Here is a 22,363-nt window from a genome sequence, read left to right as displayed (position 1 = left end):
TGATGAAGGCATTTTTGTAGGTTATCCTCTGACAACAAAGGCCTTCAGAGTCTATAATCTAAGAACCAAGGTGATCATGGAATCCATACATGTGTCATTTGATGACAAAAGAATTATGGGTTTAGCAGACATGGATGATCATGAAAAACTGCATTTTGAAAATGAAGAAATATTCTCTGATTCGACAAACTCTGATGAACAGTCAAACTCTGACTGTGAGCAAAATACAGCAAACTCTGGTGAAAATTTACAAGTTCATGATGATGAAACATATGTTGAGGGGGAGCATCAGAATGTTTCAGACTCTACCCAAGACTCAAACTCATCAGAGAATGCTAACTCAAACTCATCAGAGAATACTGATTCAAACTCTGAAAGCACAAATTCAGGGGGAGCTACAGAGGAAGATCAACAGAATCAAGAGAGCATGGATCAAGGGGGAGGATCCAATGATGAAAGTAGCCAACTTCCACATGCTAGGAAGTGGACAAAATCTCATACACCTGATTTAATAATTGGAAATCCAGAAGCAGGTGTGCAAACAAGGACAGCTACAGCAAATGAGTGTTTACATCATTGCTTTCTGTCACAAACAGAACCTAAAAAGGTGGAGGAAGCTCTTCAAGATGCTGACTGGATTCAAGCAATGCAAGAAGAGCTAAATGAGTTTGAGAGAAATAAAGTCTGGACCCTAGTACCAAGACCTAAAGATAGATCCATAGTTGGTACAAAATGGGTTTTCAGAAACAAAACAGATAGTGAAGGTGTCATTACAAGGAATAAAGCAAGACTTGTGGCAAAAGGGTATTCACAACAGGAAGGTATTGATTATGATGAGACATTTGCTCCAGTTGCAAGATTGGAGGCAATTAGAATCTTTCTGGCCTATGCTGCACACAAGAAATTCAAGGTATTTCAGATGGATGTCAAAAGTGCTTTTCTTAATGGGAAACTAGATGAAGAGGTATATGTTGAACAACCTCCAGGCTTTGTGGATCCAAAGCATCCAGACTATGTTTATAGATTGGACAAAGCACTCTATGGACTAAAGCAGGCTCCAAGGGCATGGTATGAAACTCTGGCTCAATTTCTTCTTGAAAGTGGATTTACTAGAGGTACCATAGATAAAACCTTGTTCTATTTGAATCATGGTAATGATCTGCTTTTAGTTCAAATCTATGTTGATGATATCATTTTTGGTTCCACTAATGCTAAACTCTGTCAAAGATTTGCCAAGCTCATGCAGTCTAGGTACCAAATGAGCATGATGGGGGAACTCAGTTATTTTCTGGGTTTACAAGTTAAACAGACTGAAGATGGGATCTTTATCAATCAAGCCAAGTATACCAGAAATCTCTTGAAGAAATTTGGTATGCAAGACAGTTCAGCTGCAACTACTCCTATGGCAACAGCAACCAAGCTAGACAAAGATACAAGTAGACCAGACATAATGTATGCCACATGTCTATGTGCAAGATTTCAGGCAGATCCAAGAGAGCCTCATCTGATTGCAGTAAAGAGGATATTCAGATATCTCAAGGGAACCACATCATTGGGATTATGGTATCCTAGAGAATCAGATTTTAGTCTAATTGGATACTCTGATGCAGATTTTGCAGGTTGCAAAATTGACAGGAAAAGCACAAGTGGGAGTTGTCAATTTCTGGGTGGAAGACTTGTTTCTTGGTACAGCAAGAAGCAAAAGTCAATATCAACATCAACAGCAGAGTCAGAGTATATAGCTGCAGGCAGCTGCTGTGCTCAAATTCTTTGGATGAAGAATCAATTGTTGGACTATGGGTTATCCTTTTCTAAAATTCCTATTTATTGTGATAACCAAAGTGCTATTGCTATGACAGGAAACCCAGTTCAACATTCTCTGACAAAGCACATCAGTATAAGATATCATTTTATAAGGGAGCATGTGCTGGAAGGAACCATTGAACTTCACTTTGTTCCCACTGAACAGCAGCTAGCAGACATATTCACCAAACCACTATGTGAAGCAACCTTTACTAGGCTGGTGAATGAGCTAGGAATGATATCAGGAACTGAGTAAACATAATGGTCAGATCTTTCAAGTTTAATTACCATATGTATTGCTCACAAATTTGCCATGATATACTCTGATTGTTAAACTCTGATGATATTCTCTGATGATATACTCTGTCTGTTATACTCTGATTGTCATTCTCTGACGATATTCTCTGATGTTTGTAAACTCTGAATCTTGATAAATGATCTCATTTTATTTCTTTGAGACAAACAACCTGTGAAGATAATATGAAGCATGATCTGAATTAGTAATCATGAATCTCAGTTAAGTTCTTCAATCTTGATCTCAATTTTGTGCAACTGTATTACACAAGAAGCATGTTAATATCATTGAGACTCTTTTACTTCACATATCTTAAGTATAAGTGAGACTGATTAATTTGAATTTTCTCTCATTCAATTAGAGATGCACAGTGGTTATAAACTCTGATGACTTTATATCTAAGCCAATACACCCCAGATGAAAAGCATGGTACTCCTTTGAGATCTTAGATGTCTATATGACAGTGACTGGGAAGACCCAAACATTTGCTGGTATTAAGTAATTGCTAAGATTTTATAATCTATGGTGACCAGTCACAATCTCTGATTACTGGAGAAATACTGATGCAATATTATATGTAAAGGTCGTGCCTCATTTGCCCTGAGAAGCGTCCTAGAAAAAAATATATTTATATATGTATATATAGGGGGTATTTAATTGCATAATTCTTCATCAGAGTATGTCACTTCTCTATGTCTTGAGAGTTTGAACAGATTATATTTGTCTTCCTTATTCTGAAGAAATTATGAAATTCTTTAGTCTCTGATTAATATGTTAAATCACACACATTATTTCACAAGCACATTATTGAGCTATGGATTTTATGACAAAATCTGATTTTCTGATAAATTTTCTAAACATCATGTCTTATTCTGAGGTACTTAGAAATTTATTTTAAATCTCAGAGTTTAAAATTCGAGGGATTTTATCTTGATTTTTTTAATCTTGTATATCTCAGGAGTTTAAATATTCAGAGAATGTGAAGAGAGTGTACCAAACGGCTGTATTGTTAGTGGGCTTACATGTAAAACATTTTAATAGGAGAACGTGTAATCAGCATTTATAACTGCACAAGTTTTACTGCGCTCATGATTACTATTTTCTTTTCTCCATGCCACTAACACTCATCTACCAGTTAAAATCTGACAGGTGTACAGCTGAACAAGAGCCCAAGCGTGTACAGCTAAACAAAATCTGAAGAGTTTATCACATCAGATTTTATTGCCTATACACTTCATCTTTACACACACTCTCTCAACAAACTCTTAAGTTTTTCCCTCTGCAACTCAAATCTTCTCTTACACACTTTCTCAAACACCTTTCTTCCTTCACAAACTCTGTTCTAATGGCGACTTCAGCGTTTATTCATGCAGGTGTGGAATTTGTTCCCAACAACCACGCGGCCATTCTTAACACAGCAGATGCTCCAAGAGATTATCATCCAATCCAGCAATTCTTGGCACAGAGTGCCCTGGCTACTGCTCTTACCGCTCCTGCCAGACTCTCTGGAAGCCAAATCATCAATTTTTGGAGGACAGGGCAATATGATAATGGTGGTGCAGATGGATCACCATCTATTGTGTTCGCATATGAAGGGGAGGAGTATGCTGTTACTCCAGCCACAGTTCGTCAAGCATTCAACTTGCCAGAGAATGCAGCTTACATCACAAATGGAGATACCAATCTCAGGGGCATGATGAATGCTCTGGGCTACAGTGAATCGCTTGATAAACTGGGACAATTGAAACGTCCAGGACTAAGAAGGGAATGGAGCTTCTTCTTTGACTGTATCACAAGGGCGTTTCAGAAGAAGAGCACCAACTGGGATGCTATACCCATGGATATGCTACAAATTGGGTATTCTCTGATCTACTCTACTAATTTTGATTTTGGTAGATTAGTTCTTAGAAATATTGGTGAAAGAATGCATGAAAATAGACAAGTCATATATTTCTCAAGATTCTGTCAATTATTGTTTAATGCCACTGTTGGTGAGGTGGATTTTGCTGCTGATGATGAGATCAAGCCCTTTAGGCTTCATAAAAGGGTGTTCAAGGACCTCATCTCAAAAGATGATAAGTATCCAATCCAGAGGCCCCTCCTAATTCCAGCTCCAGTTAGAGCTAGTATGGATTTGCCCCCAGTCCAACAACAACAATCTCAACCCTCCAGAACTCCCACAGCAAGCAGATCTTCTGCATCAAAGACAACAAGGGCTACAAAGTCTGATGCAGCCCCTTCCACTGTGAAAACCAGAACCTCTGTTGCTACACAAGTTCTGAAGACAAAGTCTGATGTGCCAACAAACTCTGATACAGTTCCAACAATAAACTCTGACACAGTCTCTAAGACTTTAAACTCTGAAGCTGCTTCTCCACCAAAGCAGAAAAGAAGGAGACTTGTTGCAGCTTATGATTATGATGATCTGGAAGCCTCTCCTGCAACAAACTCTGAACCTCCTCAGGCTAGCCCTCAGTCAAGAAAAGTCAGATTTAAAGCAAGGGCAAACAAGCCTAAGAAGGCAAAGGTTCCCATCACTGAGATAACTGATTTCACTCTTGAGGAAGAGCAAGCACCATCTACTACTACTCCTGATTTATCTCAAGCTCTGATGGTGCATCCTCTTCAAGCTGTTCCACTCTCTACTGCTACAGCATCTTCTACTTCATCTGAAGTAGATGAGGAAATAATCTGCAAGGAACCAGTTACAACTGAAGCTGTGTCTGATCCTCACACTCCAATCTCTGATCATGGACCCTCCACTCCAATTCCTCATTCTCCATTGAAATTTCCTGAGGGTGCCATTATTCATGATACAGCTCCAGAAAATTACAAGTCAGATGCTGTAATTGAAGACTCTGACAAGGTAGTACTGGAAGCATTGCAGTCTCTTGCCAAAGCTGATGAGGAGCCCAGCAAATCAAAATCTGCAGATAAAGAGAATGTTGTTCCAGATTCTGTTAAAGATGCTGTTGATCCTGCATCTGATGATGCTGAGGATGATGACAATGAAGATGATGAAAATGAGGATGAAGTCCCCATGTCTCTTCAACAACAGAAGTGGGAGTCTACCAGTCAATACAATGCCAGACTGCAGACTCTGAAGCCAAACTCTGAGCCTCTTCCCAGGGATCTTCAGGTTGATCCACCAAATGAAGTATGGGATAAACTCTGGCTGAGTCACCAGCATTCTCTGGAGCCAGTAAAGGCTGAAGAATTCTTATCTATGGCAGAGAATAAAATTACAAACTCTGATGTCATGTCAAGCCTCAAAGCCACAGTTCTATATCTGAAGACATTTCATACTGCTCATGCTCAGACATCTAAGTCAGTAGATGGTCTTAGAACAGAGGTAGCTAACTTTAAGGAAACTCAGAATATGGATAAGAAAAGGCATTTACTACCTCTGAAGGAAGACATGAAGAAGCTGGTATCTGCAAATCAATCTCTGGAACAGAGGATGTCAACCATTGAGTCCACTCAAGAGACAATGTCTAAACAGCTTGAAGCCATCCAATCCTCACTTTCTCTGATAACCTCAGTACTGATTCCTGATGAGGATGATGTCAAAAAGGGGGAGAGAGTAGCACAAGTCAAATGCAAGTCTACTTCTCAAACTCTGAAAAGAAAGAAAAATGATGATGATGATGATGTGGATGACTTTACAAAGAACAAGAGATTTCAAGCTGCAACTGGTGGAAGAGTTTCAAACTCTGACAGTGCAAAACAGTCTAAGCAAAGTTCTAAATCTGCTCCAACACACAATGTCACATCTGGATCAAAGCAAAGACCAGTGGCTGGATCAGATAAACCAATGACTGATGAAGAATATGCTAGACTGTTATTTGAACAAGAAAATCCAGAAGCTAAATTGGATTTGGAGTTGATTGCTGCAGAGGAAGCTGAACTGAAGAAAGAATATGTTGATGCTATAAATTCAGGCAAAATCCAGAAACCTGCAAAATCAACTGCCAGACCAAAAGAAAAAGGGATACTGATCAAGGAAACTACTATTGCTGATCAGAGTTTACCAATCAAAAAGGTATACTCTGAAGATGAGTATACATCCAAGGGAAAAAGCAAAGTAGATGAACACCTAGAGAAAGGTTTGATTCAGAAGAAGCCTACAACCTCTGACAAAGATCAAGTTGTAAAGGGAAAGAAATCAGAAGCTGCAATCTCTGACAAAGCATATTGCAGAATCACAAGAAGAAAAATTAACCTCTGACACAGCTCAAGTTAATGAGGAAGCAAAGAAAGACACAACCTCTGACAAGGCTCAAGCTGTGTTTAAACCAACAACAACCCCATTGCCAGGATTTGCAAAGCCAAGTCTGATGACTGAGATAAATTTCGACAAAGGCTCAATTCAACCAATCTCTCATCGAAAGGCAGGAAGAGATAAAGGAGGATTAGGATCTAAATATGAAAAATTTGATCAGAGTATAGGATCAATGTCAACAGACCCCTCATCTCTCTGTGCACCCAAGACTGGAGCATTGCAAGAAAGAATGGACAAACTTGATTCAGTCCAACTGGTAAAGAATGACAGAAGTGATAACATTCTTATCTACTTTATGTCTGATGGGACAGTGTTTAGAGTTATTGAAGCTGATCTCTATGCTAAACACTGGGAGGAATTGAGATATGTCTCACACATATTTCAAGTGAAGAACAAGTCATGTCAACACATCTCAAATCTGATCAAAGATCAAATCAAGAGAAAGATGGGTATAACTGGAAATAAGAATGCTGGACCTTTTGTTCCAAAGTACTTCAATTATCAAGGTCAGCTAGTTGAGATGAAGAAGAATTCAGCAAAAATAGAAACAATAGCTGGAATCAGTACTCTTAGTTTCAATGAAGAATCTGACAAAGGTTATTACATCAGGCTGGATAAAGACATGAGAAGAAACAAGATCTATGATCTTAGAGCTGCAATCTATCAAACTGGAGTTTCAGATCCAGAACTAAGGGAGATCAAGAGACAGATGATCACAGCACTTGCAGAAGCTGAAAGAGAACTCCTCAGAGAATACTTAAAGATAGCCAATGGTGTCTATGAAGCTAAGGAGTAAAAGTATCTGTAAGTTTTAAAAGTTTTCTGTTATATAGCTAAACTCTGTTGCATTTGACTTATTTGTTTTGACATCATCAATTATCTGTTAACTTGCACATAACATATTTATGCACAAGTTGGGGGAGATTGTTAGATATAATTGATGATTACTAATGTTCTTAAAGTTTGTTTTAGAACAGGAGTGATCAGAGTTTAAGCTGGAAGCTGATCAGAGTTTAATAAAGTCTGACCAGAGTTTGATAAAGTCTGATCAGAGTTTACATAGTCAAGACTCATCAGAGTTTACACGTGGAAAGAGCTCAGAAGCGGATATACTTCAAGGAAGGATAGAAGCGGAGGAGTGATTTGCAGACTATGGAAACTAAACAGAAAACAGTAGCAATCTTTGATTGATAGAATACATAGCTGATTTATAGGATATCAAATCAGAGATTGATTTTGTAACTGTGTCTATATAAACACAGATTAGGGTTACTCTATAGGAGTTAAGTTATCGAGTATATTCTTAGAAGAACCCTAGCAGCTCTTAGTGATAATATATAAATCACTGAGAGAGTTTTTGTAACCTACTGAGCTTTGTGAATAAGAGTTTACTGCTTTCAATCTCTTATATTGTCATACTGGGTTATTGATTGTGTTCACTATATTAACTTATATAGTGAGTTTATAGGACCTAACAATATAAATCTCATGCAATACGAAAATAACAATCAACAGAGCCAATTTCACAGTAGCTTAGAATTGAAACTCCAGATACATTACATGTGGTTAAACATTTAAATTGAAATAGAAATACATCACATAAAAATTACAAATATAATAAAAATTGCTTTTGAAATAATTTTAAAACATTAGGAAAGAAGATACTCCATATCATATAAACAACTTGAAACATAGATTCTTGGGGCAAAGGTCTTGCTGAGCTTCAGGGAAGTCATTCAAATTAATATCAAAATCAGACTCCTCTCTTGGATGATTATGTGATTAATCTCACTTTGCACATTTTTGTTGTCATCCTCACCCGCCATTTTATCATGCGGTAATTCGGTTCTTTTGTGTATATAACAGTATGAGTTTGTAGTTATATAGAGCTAAAAAAACTGAAAAGTTGTAAACAGGGTAAAGGTGCTAAACGTGATAATTAATACAGAACTTGAAAATATAAATAAAATTAAATAAGATTAGGTTAGGTGATATAGACAGGTGTCTTGAAAGTAGAAAACGACACTTAAAATTGGACTGAAAACAAAAACGAATATTCGCAAGAAATGAGAAAAAGAAAAAATATTACGTATTAAAATATTTAAAAATTATTTTGTAACATTAAAAGTTATCTCTTTGTATCTTTATGGTGTAAGATCAATGAAAGAGTCAACGTTGTGAGTCTATGACTGTGATAGTATGTTTTATTAGACCCGACAATTTTGTGTACGGCATGATTGAACGACACGAAAAATTCGTGTGTGTGTTTACATTTTAAGTACACGACACGAAAATACACAAACACGAAAGTACACGACTTAATTTCATGTCGGTTTTAGGTTTACCCATTGGGTACACGACACGACACGAAGTACACGATATAATTAATTAATTATAATAATAGATAGTTAATAGTAAATACTAATAACATGATTTATCATATCTAATTTAATTGTAATAGTAGTTTTATAAATAACATAGGTATAATATCAAATAATATATAAAACTTAATTAAATATCAATTTTTAAAATATTAAAATATAATTTAATATTCTATTTTTACATTTTGTGTACTTTTCGTATACATTTAGTGTCATGTACTTGTCGTGTATATTTTATTTCGTGTACATTTCTTATACTTTTCGTGTTCAATTCGTGTCGTGTATTTCCAAGCACACAAAAAATTTGAGTACTTCGTGTCGGGTCGTGTTATTTCGTTTTTTTCCGTGTCGTGTTCGTGTTTGGATTTGAGGTACTTGAATTCATTTTGTGTCGTGTTCGTGTACGTGTACTAGGTACACGACACAAAAAGTACACTGATACGACACGAATTGCCAGGTCTATATTTTATAGTACTCTTTTGGATGAATGCTAAGATAGGTAGAAAAAAATGAACCTAATTCAAGTATCTTCCAATCTATACCAAATTATAATCTAAATTTTATATATTATTTAGTTATAGTTTATGATATATTAATGTATATATTATCTTAATATATATGTATTATAATTTATTAAAAATATTTATTTATTTATTTTAAATAATCGGTCCGATGCGGTTTTAATCTAAAACCGGAACCACAATCATTAGAATCGGTTTAGTTTTTTGATTTGCGGTTTCGATTCGATTCAGTTTTATACGGTTCAATTTTCTTTAATTTTTGATGATTTTGGGTTCAGTTTCGATTTCAATTCGATTTTTTTCTCTCACCTACTAAGTATTCCCTCTATCTCAACCAATACCTTATGTTTGGTTTGTGCACGAAAGTTAAAAAATATATATAATGTGGTGAAAAAGAAAAATAAAAGTTGGTGAAGTGATAAGTGTCTAGCCACTACTGGACTACGTTTCAATGTATAAAATAAAGATAGTGAAGTAAAAGTAGGGTGAAGAAGAGAAAAGTGAGAAATTGATGTGACCTATTGATTATTTTTGATAATTTTTGAAATATAAAAAATTGGACGAAACATCCAAAAAACGAAATTATAAAAAAAATGGTTGGAACGGAGAAAGTATACAACTACACGTAGACATACATGACTCTTTAAAGTTACTCCATCTGTTTCATATTACATGTCCACTATTGAGAACAAAAAATTATTTCAAATTACTTGTCCTTTTTAACTTTCAATGGAGTGTAGGCAATATTTGTATTTCCAAGATGAGTTTTATACCAAACCTTACTAAATTATATTTCCTAGATCAAATATATGTTACTCCCTCCGTTTCAATTTACATGTCCACTTTCAAGAAATTTTTTTGTTTCAAATTAGTTGTCCACTTCAACTTTCAATGCAAAATCATATTTCAAAGTCGATTCTACTCCACATATCTCTTGTTTATATTTCCTAGATCAATCTCACTCCACATATTTTGATCATTTAATGCAATTAATTTGTGAACAACCACTTTTCTTAAACTGTGTGTTTTTTTTAAAGTGGACATCTAAATTGAAACGGAGGGAGTACATATTATACTTGGTCAATGCAATAAATACAATAATAAATGATAAATTTCTACAAAAGTTAGTTTTTCTTAGAGTCGTAAATGAGTTGATACGCTCGATAACCGCTCGGTGTTCGGTTTGAAAAAAAACTCGGTTCGAGCTCGGTTCGATTCATAAACGAGTCGATCTTGAGCAAAATTTTAAGTTTCGTTTAATAAACGAGCTGAACTTGAGCACAGTACAGTTCGACTCGATAGTTCGCGAACAAGTTTGAATTATGAGTTCGTGTACATGATTCGTGAACTTGGCTTGTGAGCATAGTTCGTGAACTAGCTCGTGAACATGATTTATTATGAATTTATGATTTCTTAGAACATAAATTAAAATATTGTTTGAATTTGAAATTTTTTTTTAGTTAAATTAAATAACAAACAAGTTGGTAAATAAATTTATGAGCATAAGCTAACTCGTTAGCAAAGTTTATTAAACAAGCTCGTGAACAAAATTAATGAGCGGTTGGTGAGCAAAAATTCGTGAGCGTAAGTTAATGAGCGGTTAATGAGCGGTTCGCGAGCCGTTCGTGAACAGAGTTATTCATTAATGAGTCGATTCTCAAACAATATTTTTGGCTCGATCCAAGCTCGAGTTCGAGTTCGCTAATTTTTTAACAAACGATACACGAGCACTCTAGAGTTCGGCTCGGCTCGACTCATTTACACCCCTAGTTTTTCTTAATATGCGTAATTTGTTCAAAAGTGGATATGTATTATGAAACGGAGGGAATAGTAGAGTTGCAAAATTTACAGCGAGTCAGCGACCATAATTTACAGCATTAATAACTATTTACATCCTCGCAATAAACAGTTAGTATGGATGAACATTTTTACTCAACCCACCGCCATTAACATTAGTAAAAAACCCAACCAACTCCGGCCGGTAAGGTAAATACGACTTCCGTTTCTCCTCGGGATTATAACCTTTCTTCTTCAAATAAACCTCATGAGACGACATCGTTTTATCTCCTTTCTTCGCCTTTTTCTTTTCCTCAACTACCGCCTTCTTCTCCGACGCGCTTTTTTTGGCGATAATCTTCTTCTCCGACGAGGCCTCTCCGGTCGAATTCTGATTATAAAACACGTACGCGTCGCGTCCATCACTGTTACTCCTCTGCATATACTCCTTGAATCTCCAGAGCTTCGAGAAACCCGTGGAATTGCTCTTCCTCGACATCTCCGGCGATTTCGACCACGCGCAGTACGGTCCGGTGGCGATTCTCTCCATTTCGTCGGACTTTCTTGCCGGAGACTCCATAAACACGTGCTCCACCGGCGGCCGAGCAGGTAAACTCAATTCTCCGTCATTTAACAATAAATTCTGATCAAATAACGGATAAATCGGCCGGATCTTCCCGTGCTCGAACGCGTCATCGGCGGAGATCGGCGACGAATCTCCGCCGCTGATCGCGAACGTAAAGTCTTCATCTTTATTATCTTCTTCGTGAACTTCCTTTCTTCTCAATTGAGCTTGTTTTGAATCCATCTCGGCGTTGTTATCGTAGCTCATCTCTTATGTTTTATCGTGTGAGGTTTTAAGATAAGTATCAACTGGAGAAATCTATTGATATATATTGATGTAAGTTGAGATTATTTGTCAATTTATAGACGGAAGTAGGCGAGTGAAAATGACAACATTGATTACGTAAAATTGTTGATGATTCTTATTCGTTGTATCTGTAAATTTATATTAAATTTCACTTTTATTATTGTTGGCTCATGATAGTAATTATTAATTTTGCACGTGTAAATTTGTGATTGGTCTTGAATGAATATATATATTCAATTTTAAGATATTAAATTTTGAGAAGATAATATTATTGAATATGCAAGAAAATTATTGTGATGTTTGACGTATCTTACTTTGCTTAATGCAGTTGTTTGCTTGCGGCCAAAGTTTATCGTGTGAATTGCCCTCCAAGTCTAGTTGTCGTTTTCATGTATGAGGTTACCTGCATTGTGTCATTGGGTTGCATCTAGTTATCCATTGCTTTCTTGTAGTGAAAAAAAGAAAGTTACTGTATTTAGCATAAAGTACGAATGTAAAAATTAGAAATTTTAGGACGGGTTAATTTATGTTATGTTAATAAGTTCGGTTAACAAAAATTCAAAACTGCATCTTTATATGTATTTTAGTGTGTAAATCAAAATTTCTGTTAAATAAACTCATTCTTTCACGTTTTTTAGAAAAAAAAAACTCATTCTTTCACATTTTAATATAATTGTAAGTCGTTCTCATTTTCAAATCATATAATACATTTAGAGACTCTCATCCTCACACATGATACAAATATCTTTTTAATTAATTTATAAGCAAACTTGATGAGATATTTTATTCTTAGTTATAAAATTGAAAACATTTTATGATTTTTAGTTATTTTCATCGCCAAAAATTAATTAGTTCTTCCATGTAAATTATGACCGATTTTGAATAGTCAATAAAAATTTAATATACCATTTCCAAATCTTCCCGATTCTTGGTGGAGCAAATATCAAAATTTTGCAATTTTCATGATGAGCTCCTTGAAGATAGACTTTATATGTATAAAATAATCCGAAAATTGCATCTTCGAAGTCAACCTTTTTTCAGAAGTTTCTAGATACTTAATTGTTAAGTACTAACAAAAACTTCTCAAAGTAAAACTTGTAAGAACAAATTTTTGCGTATCAAAATATGTAAACAAAATGAAATGATTTTTTTTTTTACAGGAAAACAAAATCTAATGACACAACTAAAAGGAGTGGGAGAATCGGTGAGTGCAGGTGCCAGGTGGCAGGTGCATTGCATGGATGGAGGGCAAGTGTTAGGTATGTCATAGGTGCAGGTGGTTGCGCAGTATATAAGTTTGTTGGCAAGTATTAGTTCATGCTCCTCCACTCAGCCCATCAGTCTTATTAAAAACTAGTTGACTTTTGCAACTCAATTTTTCACATATTTTCTGAAGTTAATATACTTGAACCTTGATTAGCAACCAGTTTGATGGAGGTCCGAAATAAATTTTTATTATAATGGATAGGGTGTAATCCGGGTTCACCATACCCGAACCCGCACGAAGACTCTAGCCCCGGAAAGCTACAAGCCACATCAGACAATTCCCAGCCTGCCAGGGTACACAACCCGGGCAGGATCCTGGACTCGGGTACCGTTTGACCTACCCCTCGCCTGGAGTCCGCATAAAGCCAAACCGACACTTGCTGCACAAGTCTCAGACTGACATGATAGAGACCACTCACAACGGTCAACTACTGAGAGATGGAGACAAATAAAAGAACGTTCCAAAAGATTATTCCCACGCTGACACCTGGACGCGTGTAGGGGATCAAACCTCTACACGTGGTGGACTAGGATCCTAGGTACGTGCTTTAAACCCTAATCCTTGGCCTATAAATAGACCAAGGAAGAAGGGTTCAAGGGTTACATTCTCCTACACACTTATATTTTGCACACACCTGAGCACTCAGCCAAAATACATAAACACAAAGCCACCCAGCCACCATACTCAGCCACCATACACCACCCTTCCACACTTTTATATAACACTTATTTCGTCCCTTTATCTCCAAAATCTGTACATACTCTCACGCCGGAGGCGCCGCGGGGCTCAAACCCCCCTCCGGCGTTGTTTTGCAGTTACCCTTCCAGCAGCTGCACATCGAGACACCAGTACACGGCGCCGGAAGCACCGGAACGGGATCTGGCGTTATCAATAATTAGATTATGGAAAGGCCTAGGAAGAATAAAGCCTAGTTAATAAAGATTTCACATATTATTTATTAATTAAATTCATAATTAATTAATATAGGCTAAGTAAAATACCACTAGATATCCATATTCGAGGTATGTTGCTGTCGAATTTCAAAGCCTGAGCTCCCAACCCCGTCAAAACCCGAATTTGGAATTCTAGTCTAATTAGGAGTCAACTAAGAGATCCAGAACTTCATAATTCTACCTGGATTCTAACTCTTGGAGATGACTATCTAAGATCCTATATAACTATGAACAACTCAGGATAATGATGAAAGATCACCTATCCCAAACAGAAATATGAACTTCTAACACTTGAGATCTCTATATAAAGGGCTTTACCCCTCAAAACTAGAACTACATTTTTCATTTGATTCTTTACTCCGGTGAAGATACGCAGGTATCTCGTAACGACCTGGTTCGAGTTCTGACACACGAGATTAGTCATAAAGCACGAAGCTCACCCCTCGTTTTTTAATCCATAATATTTGGCGCCGACTGTGGGGATAAGAAAACAACCATGGCGAGACTACGAAGAACACTACGCTCAGAAATTCATGTTCCATCAATCGGAGAAGAAAACGAAACTCAGGATCCACCCATCAGCCAAGTCCCTACTACGACCTCTATAGGAACGATTCCTCCACTCACCACCCAAGAGGCTATATCCTCAAATTCATTCACCACTATACCACCAGTAACGTTGACCCTCACCAGAACTAGCCGCACGACCGAACCTCAAACCTCAATTCCGATGATCTTTGGCAGTTTGCCCCCTCTAACCAATATCTTGGCAACAACCACCTCCATAGGATTTCATTATTCAACCGTCGTTGTAACTCAACCCATCTTCAACCTAGGGTGGAAAACTGGGTCATATGCTCCTGAAAGAAGTAGACTCAACAGAAGCAATCCTTGTCAGACGAATGTGTATGATGCATGGGTTACAAACAAAGACTCCTCTGATGACTCGGATATGGATGATGATATTCCCCCATATAGGAGAAGCGATGATAACCACGGACGTGCTCAAAGCAATACTGGACGAGACAACCCCGTGCCCCGAGGGACAACAATTAGGGGGCAGCCCATGGGTATTTAAAGCTACTTGGACAGAATTCAAGCTTTTGTAGAGTAGATTGATCAATTAAGGAGAGATATGCTCGGACATGAAGGGAAAGACCCACTGTTCGTGAATTTTGAACCAACTCACACGAGGTCTAACAACCCTCGAAACTCAAGTTTGAATAGAATTCATTTATTGCCTACAGGTGATTTAGATAACACAATTCCACCATTCACGGAGGAGTTCATGGCTGCAAGGATCTCAAGAAAATTCAAGTTACCCGCTATTAAGGTGTTACGAATACTGATTCAAAGATGGTTAGGATAGCCGCTGACCAGTATTAGATGATCAGTATTAGCAGCTGGTCAGCAACTGACTTGGTCAGGAATTGATGCGTATCAGAAACGAAGAACAGAGTTTATTCTCCAGACGGACACCATCTGATGGATTTATTTACTTTGCTGATTTATAGGATCGTAACTACCAATTAAGATATGTATGGAAACGGACAGAAATCAGTTAAAGCATATCTTGTAATTGATAGAGTAGTTGTGTTATATATAAACACGGTATTAGGTTTACATACGATGTAATTAATTCACTCGAGTATTGGTTAACCTAGCAGCTCTCAAGGACGTCTGGTTTTGCTTGAGAGAGTTTTGTAACACTTTTATTTGTGATTAATGAAAGTTGTTATTGAATCTTAATTATACTACGTTTTATATTTGTTCATATGAGTTAGTAAGATTTTTCATCAGGATTTGTCTCTTATATTTCATATTCTTGAACAAGTAGTGCTCTTCGATTCTTTTTAATCGCTTCTGTTCCTTGACATTGAACTTCTGATGTATCCCATATTTCTTTAGAGGTTTTACATGCAATTATTCTATTGGACATGACAGAATCCAAACTATTATGGAGAATGGATTTTTTTACCTTTGAATCTTTGAGAACTTCGAGTTTTTATTCCCGTGACATCTTTAATTTAGTCTTATCCACATAGTGTTCTGGTGTTGTTTCTTCTTTGGGTACCAGTTTCTTTGGGACATGAGGACCATCAGTAATCCTCTCGATGAAGTCAGGATATGGATTCGAGATACAATATTATCTTGACTTTACAGGTCGGATAATCATCTTTGTTAAGGACTGGAATTTTGAGTGATTCTTGTTTGGTTGTTGACATGATTCGATCTTTACTGGTAGTAAATAACCATCCTGGCTCTAATACCACTTGTTAGGCCTTGATTTGATCAATAAACTTTTAGCGGAATTTTATCTATTGATCAATCAAATGTCGGATAAGCTTGATTAGACAACAAACAAGATCCAAATAAACTCAGCTCTTATTAATCACTATAAGAAATTTTAAAATACTCTCTCAAGAAAAAAAAGTTCTCAAGAGCTGTTAGGTTACACAAATATTACTCGTGTTGTGTTTCTTACTCTTCTCTACGTAAGACCTAATAATCTGTGTTTATATAGTACACAGCTTCTACAATTACTAACCTGATTTACTCAAACAGAAGTATATATCTATAAATAAGCTATATCGTATCAATTTTCTTTCTTTCCTTCTCAAACTCAATCTCCAGATACTGATTATACTCGATATTGATCAAGTAACCGCTTATTGATGTGGTTCCATCAGTTGCTGATGCGGCCATCCGTTTCTGTCAATTGTATTGTTCCTTGTCGCTTCATTGTGATGATCTCCTGATGTATAAATGAATCTTCCTACGTAACATTTTTTAAACGGCCTAACATAAGGCATATGATGAAACAGGTAATCCCACCAATCATGTTCGAACGTTCATGAATGCTTCGTTGTTTCAACTAGTCATAAAGACCATCAAGTCTCGAGCTTTTCCCCAAACCTTGTGTGGGATGGCACAACACTATCATAGTAAATTACCTCCAAAATTTATATCCTCATTTGCAGACTTAAGCAGGGCTTTTACAGGCCAGTTCATTGGAAGCAAAACACACACCGAGAGTTCAGCCTCATTGATGAACCTACACCAAGACAGGAATGAGTCCTTTCGAGAGTATATTAACAGATTCACCAAAAAGGCACTCAAGGTCCCAGATTTGGACCAAAAGGTAGCTATGATCGCCCTTCAACAAGGACCGACATATGAAAATTTCAATCGCTCACTAGAAAAGAGGCCCTTGATAATATGAATAAGCCCCAGAAAAGAGCAGGGAAGTATATTAAGGTAAAAGAGCGTTTAAGGAAGTCCTAGAACTTCCGAGGACCATCCACCAGCTCAAAGAAACGTGGAAATGTTACAGAATACAATGTAGATACCAAGTACTCGAAAACCGACGATGGTGAAGGATCACCACCTGAAAAGAAAACAGGGCCGAGGTTCACCAAGTATGCAAGGTTGAATGCCCTAGAAGTCAAATCTTAATGGAAATTGAGAAGGAGAGAGGAGTTCGATGGCCGAAGCTAATAAGGACTAACCCTGAAAAGAGAAACAAGGACCTATAGTGCAGGTTTTACCAAGATACGGGACATAAGACTGATGATTGTCATCAGTTGAAGGACGTGATTGAAGTCTTGATCTGAAAAGGCAAGTTGTCCAGGTATTCCAAGGATGGAGAGAAGAACACCCATGATAATGATAATCGAAGAAGGGACTGTGATGATCGAGATAAGAGAACTCATCCACGAGGGCCTGTGATCAATTTTATCTTTGGAGGACCGACCACTGCAGGTACTTCTAATAATTAAAGGAAGGCTTATGCTCGAGAGGTGAAGAGCATCGTTGGTGAACCCCTGAAGAAGACAAAAATATAGGTTGCTTTAACCTTTAATAATTCTGACCTGGAAGGAGTGAAGTACCCACATGACCATTCACTAGTATTTACTCTCTTAATTGAGAACTCTTCTATCAAGGGAGTTCTCGTTGATAATCGAGCATCTGTAAACATCCTCTTCTACGACACTATGAGAAGATGGGATATGCTGATTCACAATTGACACCATTCCACATGCCGATTTATGGTTTCAACAGAGTGGAGTCTAATATTGAAGGAATGATTCAACTTCTAGTAATGATGGGAGTGGAGCCATGACAAGCCACTTATATGTTAAACTTTCTGGTCATTAAGGCTTCGTCTACCTACAACATTATCCTAGAAAGGACAGGGATGCATGCTTTCAAAGTCATAGCATCCATTTATCACCTGAAAATCAAATTTTCCGAGGAACGGAGTTGGTGAAGAAAGATGAGACCAGAAGATGGCTAGGAGTTGTTACGTTGAAGCGTTGAGACCCGTGGGAGTCGGGGTCAGGGTTTACCTATTGAGGACTTGGATGCCCGAGAAGAAGAGGAAAGCCTGTTGAGGATTTGGTTCCCATCTCCCTGTATTCAGAGGAGCCGGATAAGGTTACCTATGTAGGGGCGTCATTCACCGGGGATTTGAAATCTGAGTTTGTGAAATTCTTGAGGAACAACCGTATGTTTTTTCTTGGACAGCCGCTGATATGCCAGGGATTGATCCCCTTTTCATGACACACATGCTGAATATGATTCTAGAGAGGAAACTCGAAAACAAAAGAAGAGAAACTTCGCTCCTAAAAGGCAAGAAGCCATAAGACAAGAGATCAATAAGCTGTTGGAAGCATGTTTTATCGAGAAAATTCAATTTGGAATGGTTAGCCAGCCCAGTCATGGTCAAAAAGGCCAATAGAAAGTAGAAGATGTGTGTAGACTTCACCGACTTGAATGATTTTTGTCCAAAGGATTGTTTTCCTCTTCCAAGGATAAATACTTTGATTAATGTCACGCTGGGCACGAGATGTTGAGCTTTATGAATGGCTTTAGTGGATACAACCAGATCCAAATGCACGTTGATGACGTCTCTAAGGTACCGTTCTTCACTGGCTTTAGTATATTTTGTTATGCCGTTCAGTATTAAGAATGCAGGAGCCACGTATCAGCGCCTAGAAAATAAAGGGTTAAATGGAGTTTTGGTCACTCAACTGACCGGAAACTTGCAATTGGGTCATCCAACTCAAAAAACTTTCAGTCACATCATTATACTCTTAAAAGTTTTCATTCAGGCCACTAACCGTTACACTCCGTTAAAAATTTGACGGAAAGCTGACTAAGTTTCGTGACTTAGCTTAAATAAATCCGCTGTGGCATGCACATGTACAATCAGCTTAAATAAATCCACTGTGGCATGTACAATCAGCTGAAACGGCATTTTGGTCACTTAACTGACTACAAACTTGCAATCAGGTCATCAAACTCAAAAAACTTCCATTTAGGTCATTTATCATAATATTCGTTAAATATTGAAAATAAAAAAGAATTAAAAGCTATCATGCAGCACCTTTTTTCCTCTCTTAAAGATTTCGAAATTTATTAAAAAATGAAACAAATACATACACATAAACTCAATAGTTTCACGCATAAAAACTTAATCTATATTATGACCTAAATGAAAGTTTTTTAAATTTGATGACCCGATTGCGAGTTTGTAGTCAGTTAAGTGACCAAAATGCCCCTTCAGCTGAGTGTACATGCCACAGTGGATTTATTTAAGCCAAGTCACGAAGCTTAGTCAACTTTCCGTCAAATTTTTAAAGGAGTGTAACGGCCAGTGACCTGAATGAATATTTTTAAGAGTACAATGAAATGAATGAATGATTTTTGAGTTGGATGACCCAATTGCAAGTTTCTGATTAGTTGAGTGACCAAAACGCCATTTAATCCTAAATAGATGTTTAAGCATCTGATTGGAAAGATCATGGATGTCTATGTTGATTTTATATTAGTGACGATCTTACATAAAGCTAATCATCTCGAGCACCCGAGAGAGGCATTTGAAGTCCCGAAGACACATAAAATGATGTTAAATCCAGTCAAGTGTGCCTACGGAGTTGGATCTAGAAAGTTTCTAGGTTTGATGATCTCTAGATTTGGCATCGAGACCAACCCAGACGAGTTAAAGGCTATCCTTGTTTAAAATTATATGATATGTGATGATTGAAGGATGTTGTCATTTAAAGATTTAAATTATAAGCACAAATGATTGGATTCTTGAATTTTTTTTTATAGATATAAGAATATGTAAGAAATTCTAAGTTCCCATATATGAGTTGATAATTTTTTAGTTAGTTGAGCTTTTGTGGCTGGTATAGATATATATCTGCCATGAGTTTGATAGATAGCATCTAATCCGACATACTTGAATGTTGCAACTCTCTGTGAATATTTATTTTGAGAAGGCGTAATAAGATATAAATAAGACATAGATGAAAAACTTATTTTATTTAACAAAATAAAGATGTACTTGAAATTTTGAAAAACTATATAATGATATAAAAATCACAACTAAATGAAGATTTGACATCAAAATTTGGTGTCACAATATATATTAGGTGTAATCTTAACAACATTTGAAAGTTTTGGTGATGGGTTGGAAATGGTCTTGTTGTAGGTTTATGTGCCAATTGAGCCTCATATGGGGATGGGCATTCTTCCCCTACCACTTCGCTCTGATCAGATCTGCTCATCGTGGATTAGGAATCGGGATTTCTCCGGGTACCGAGCAGAGATGAGAAAAGACTGGTAAAAAATTTGGGGATCGGGATGGGTTTGAAATTTAGTATCTTCCGCCCAAAATTCCCCAATATTGATATATTATAGTTCTCTATTAATATTATAAAGGCTCAAATACCTTCTTGCCATCCAAGTTAAGTCTATTATACACACTTGCCATCTAAGTATGAAAATATACGGTTCGACCATCCACTTTTGGACAAACAAACTCCCCGACCATAATTCACCAAATAAACCGAATCAGTGCTCGTTTGATACGCAGTTGCGGTTCACTGCAGTCACAATACACTTGTAAGTTACTGTAGCAGGTCCAGAGTCCATAACTCTTTTAATCATTTCATAGGCGTAGAATTTAGAGGTAATTGCATATCTCAGCTCCTAAGTATCGTTCAAGAACGATAGAGTATCTATACTTTAAGAAACTTAACTCGCACCCTTTATCTTTACTTCTCAAAACCGAGATGCACCCCCTACCATTAACTTCCGTCAACTCAGTGCACTCCGTTAACTCACTATATATATAATTGCAATTCGGACCCCCTAACTTACGTTCAAAAACGATATTGTACCCGTACTTTTGAAAACCCAAATCGCACCACCTATCTTTACATTTCAAGAATGATACGCACCCCCTCCGTTGAATTTCGTTACCTTCCGTTAAAATACTCCTCCGTCTCAATTTACACTAATTTTTGACCAACTATTAAAAATATATATATTTATTATTTTAGGAAATAGGAAGTTACATATTAAAATATACTAGATTTTGTTTTAAAAAAATCATCAAAAAGTAAATCTAGCCTATTTTAATAGAGGTAAATAATAGGGGGTCCGAATTGCAATTACCTCTATTATTTGCGAAATTCGGACCCTCTATTATTTGCGAAAACAAATAGACTAGATTTACTTTTTGTTGATATTTTTTTTTAAATTTTTGTTTAATTAAGTTATCCCTACGTCAAAATGATTTTACATATTGAATGATTTTAAATTTTTAGTGACATATGTATTAGGTACTTAAAATATACATTATTTTAAATATAAAAGATAAATATTATGCCATATTTATTATAAATAATACATAAATTTATCTATTGATTAAAATATATAAATTTTAATTATTTTGTTTGGAAAAATTGATCAAAAAAATTTAAAAAAATATCATCAAAAATTAAATTTAGTCTATTTTAATATGTAACTTTCTATTTTCTAAAATAATAAATACATATTTTCAAATAGTTGGTCAAAAATTAGTTAATTTAACTCCTCAAAAAGCAAAAGGGATATGTAAATTGAGACGGAGGAGTATTTTAACGGAAGTTAATGAAATTCAACGAAGGGTGTGCGTATCGTTCCTGAGATGTAAAAATAGGTGGTGCGATTCGAGTTTTCAAAAATTTGGGTACAATATCGTTTTTGAACGTAAGTGTTAGGTCCTATAAACTCACTATATAGATTAATATAATGAACACAATCAATCACACAGAATGACAATATAAGAGATTGAAAGCAATAAACTCTTATTCACAAAGCTTAATCAGTTTACAAAAACTCTCTCAGTGATTTATATATTATCACTAAGAGCTGCTAGGG

At 36.5% G+C, this 22,363-nt stretch overlaps 2 protein-coding genes across 2 annotated transcripts; one reads left to right on the top strand and one right to left on the bottom strand.

The window, feature by feature from the left end:
* Window positions 1-4,226: 4,226 nt before the first annotated feature.
* On the top strand, window positions 4,227-8,569 carry LOC135147882 (uncharacterized). Its single transcript, XM_064081919.1, has 5 exons — window positions 4,227-4,439; window positions 4,563-4,712; window positions 4,896-5,132; window positions 5,418-5,528; window positions 8,537-8,569. Exons 1-5 carry the CDS (start codon window positions 4,227-4,229, stop codon window positions 8,567-8,569), a joined length of 744 nt encoding a protein of 247 aa, XP_063937989.1.
* Window positions 8,570-11,191: 2,622 nt separating this feature from the next.
* LOC108194682 (uncharacterized) lies at window positions 11,192-11,866 on the bottom strand. The gene has a single exon (XM_017361633.1). The coding sequence runs from the start codon at window positions 11,864-11,866 to the stop codon at window positions 11,192-11,194; it is 675 nt and encodes a 224-aa protein (XP_017217122.1).
* Window positions 11,867-22,363: the final 10,497 nt, after the last annotated feature.

This window comes from Daucus carota, chromosome 7 (assembly GCF_001625215.2).
Source record: "Daucus carota subsp. sativus chromosome 7, DH1 v3.0, whole genome shotgun sequence".
Taxonomy (NCBI): domain Eukaryota; kingdom Viridiplantae; phylum Streptophyta; class Magnoliopsida; order Apiales; family Apiaceae; genus Daucus; species Daucus carota.
Note: the sequence above shows the minus strand (reverse complement) of the source record. Positions and strands in the feature narration are given on the sequence as shown.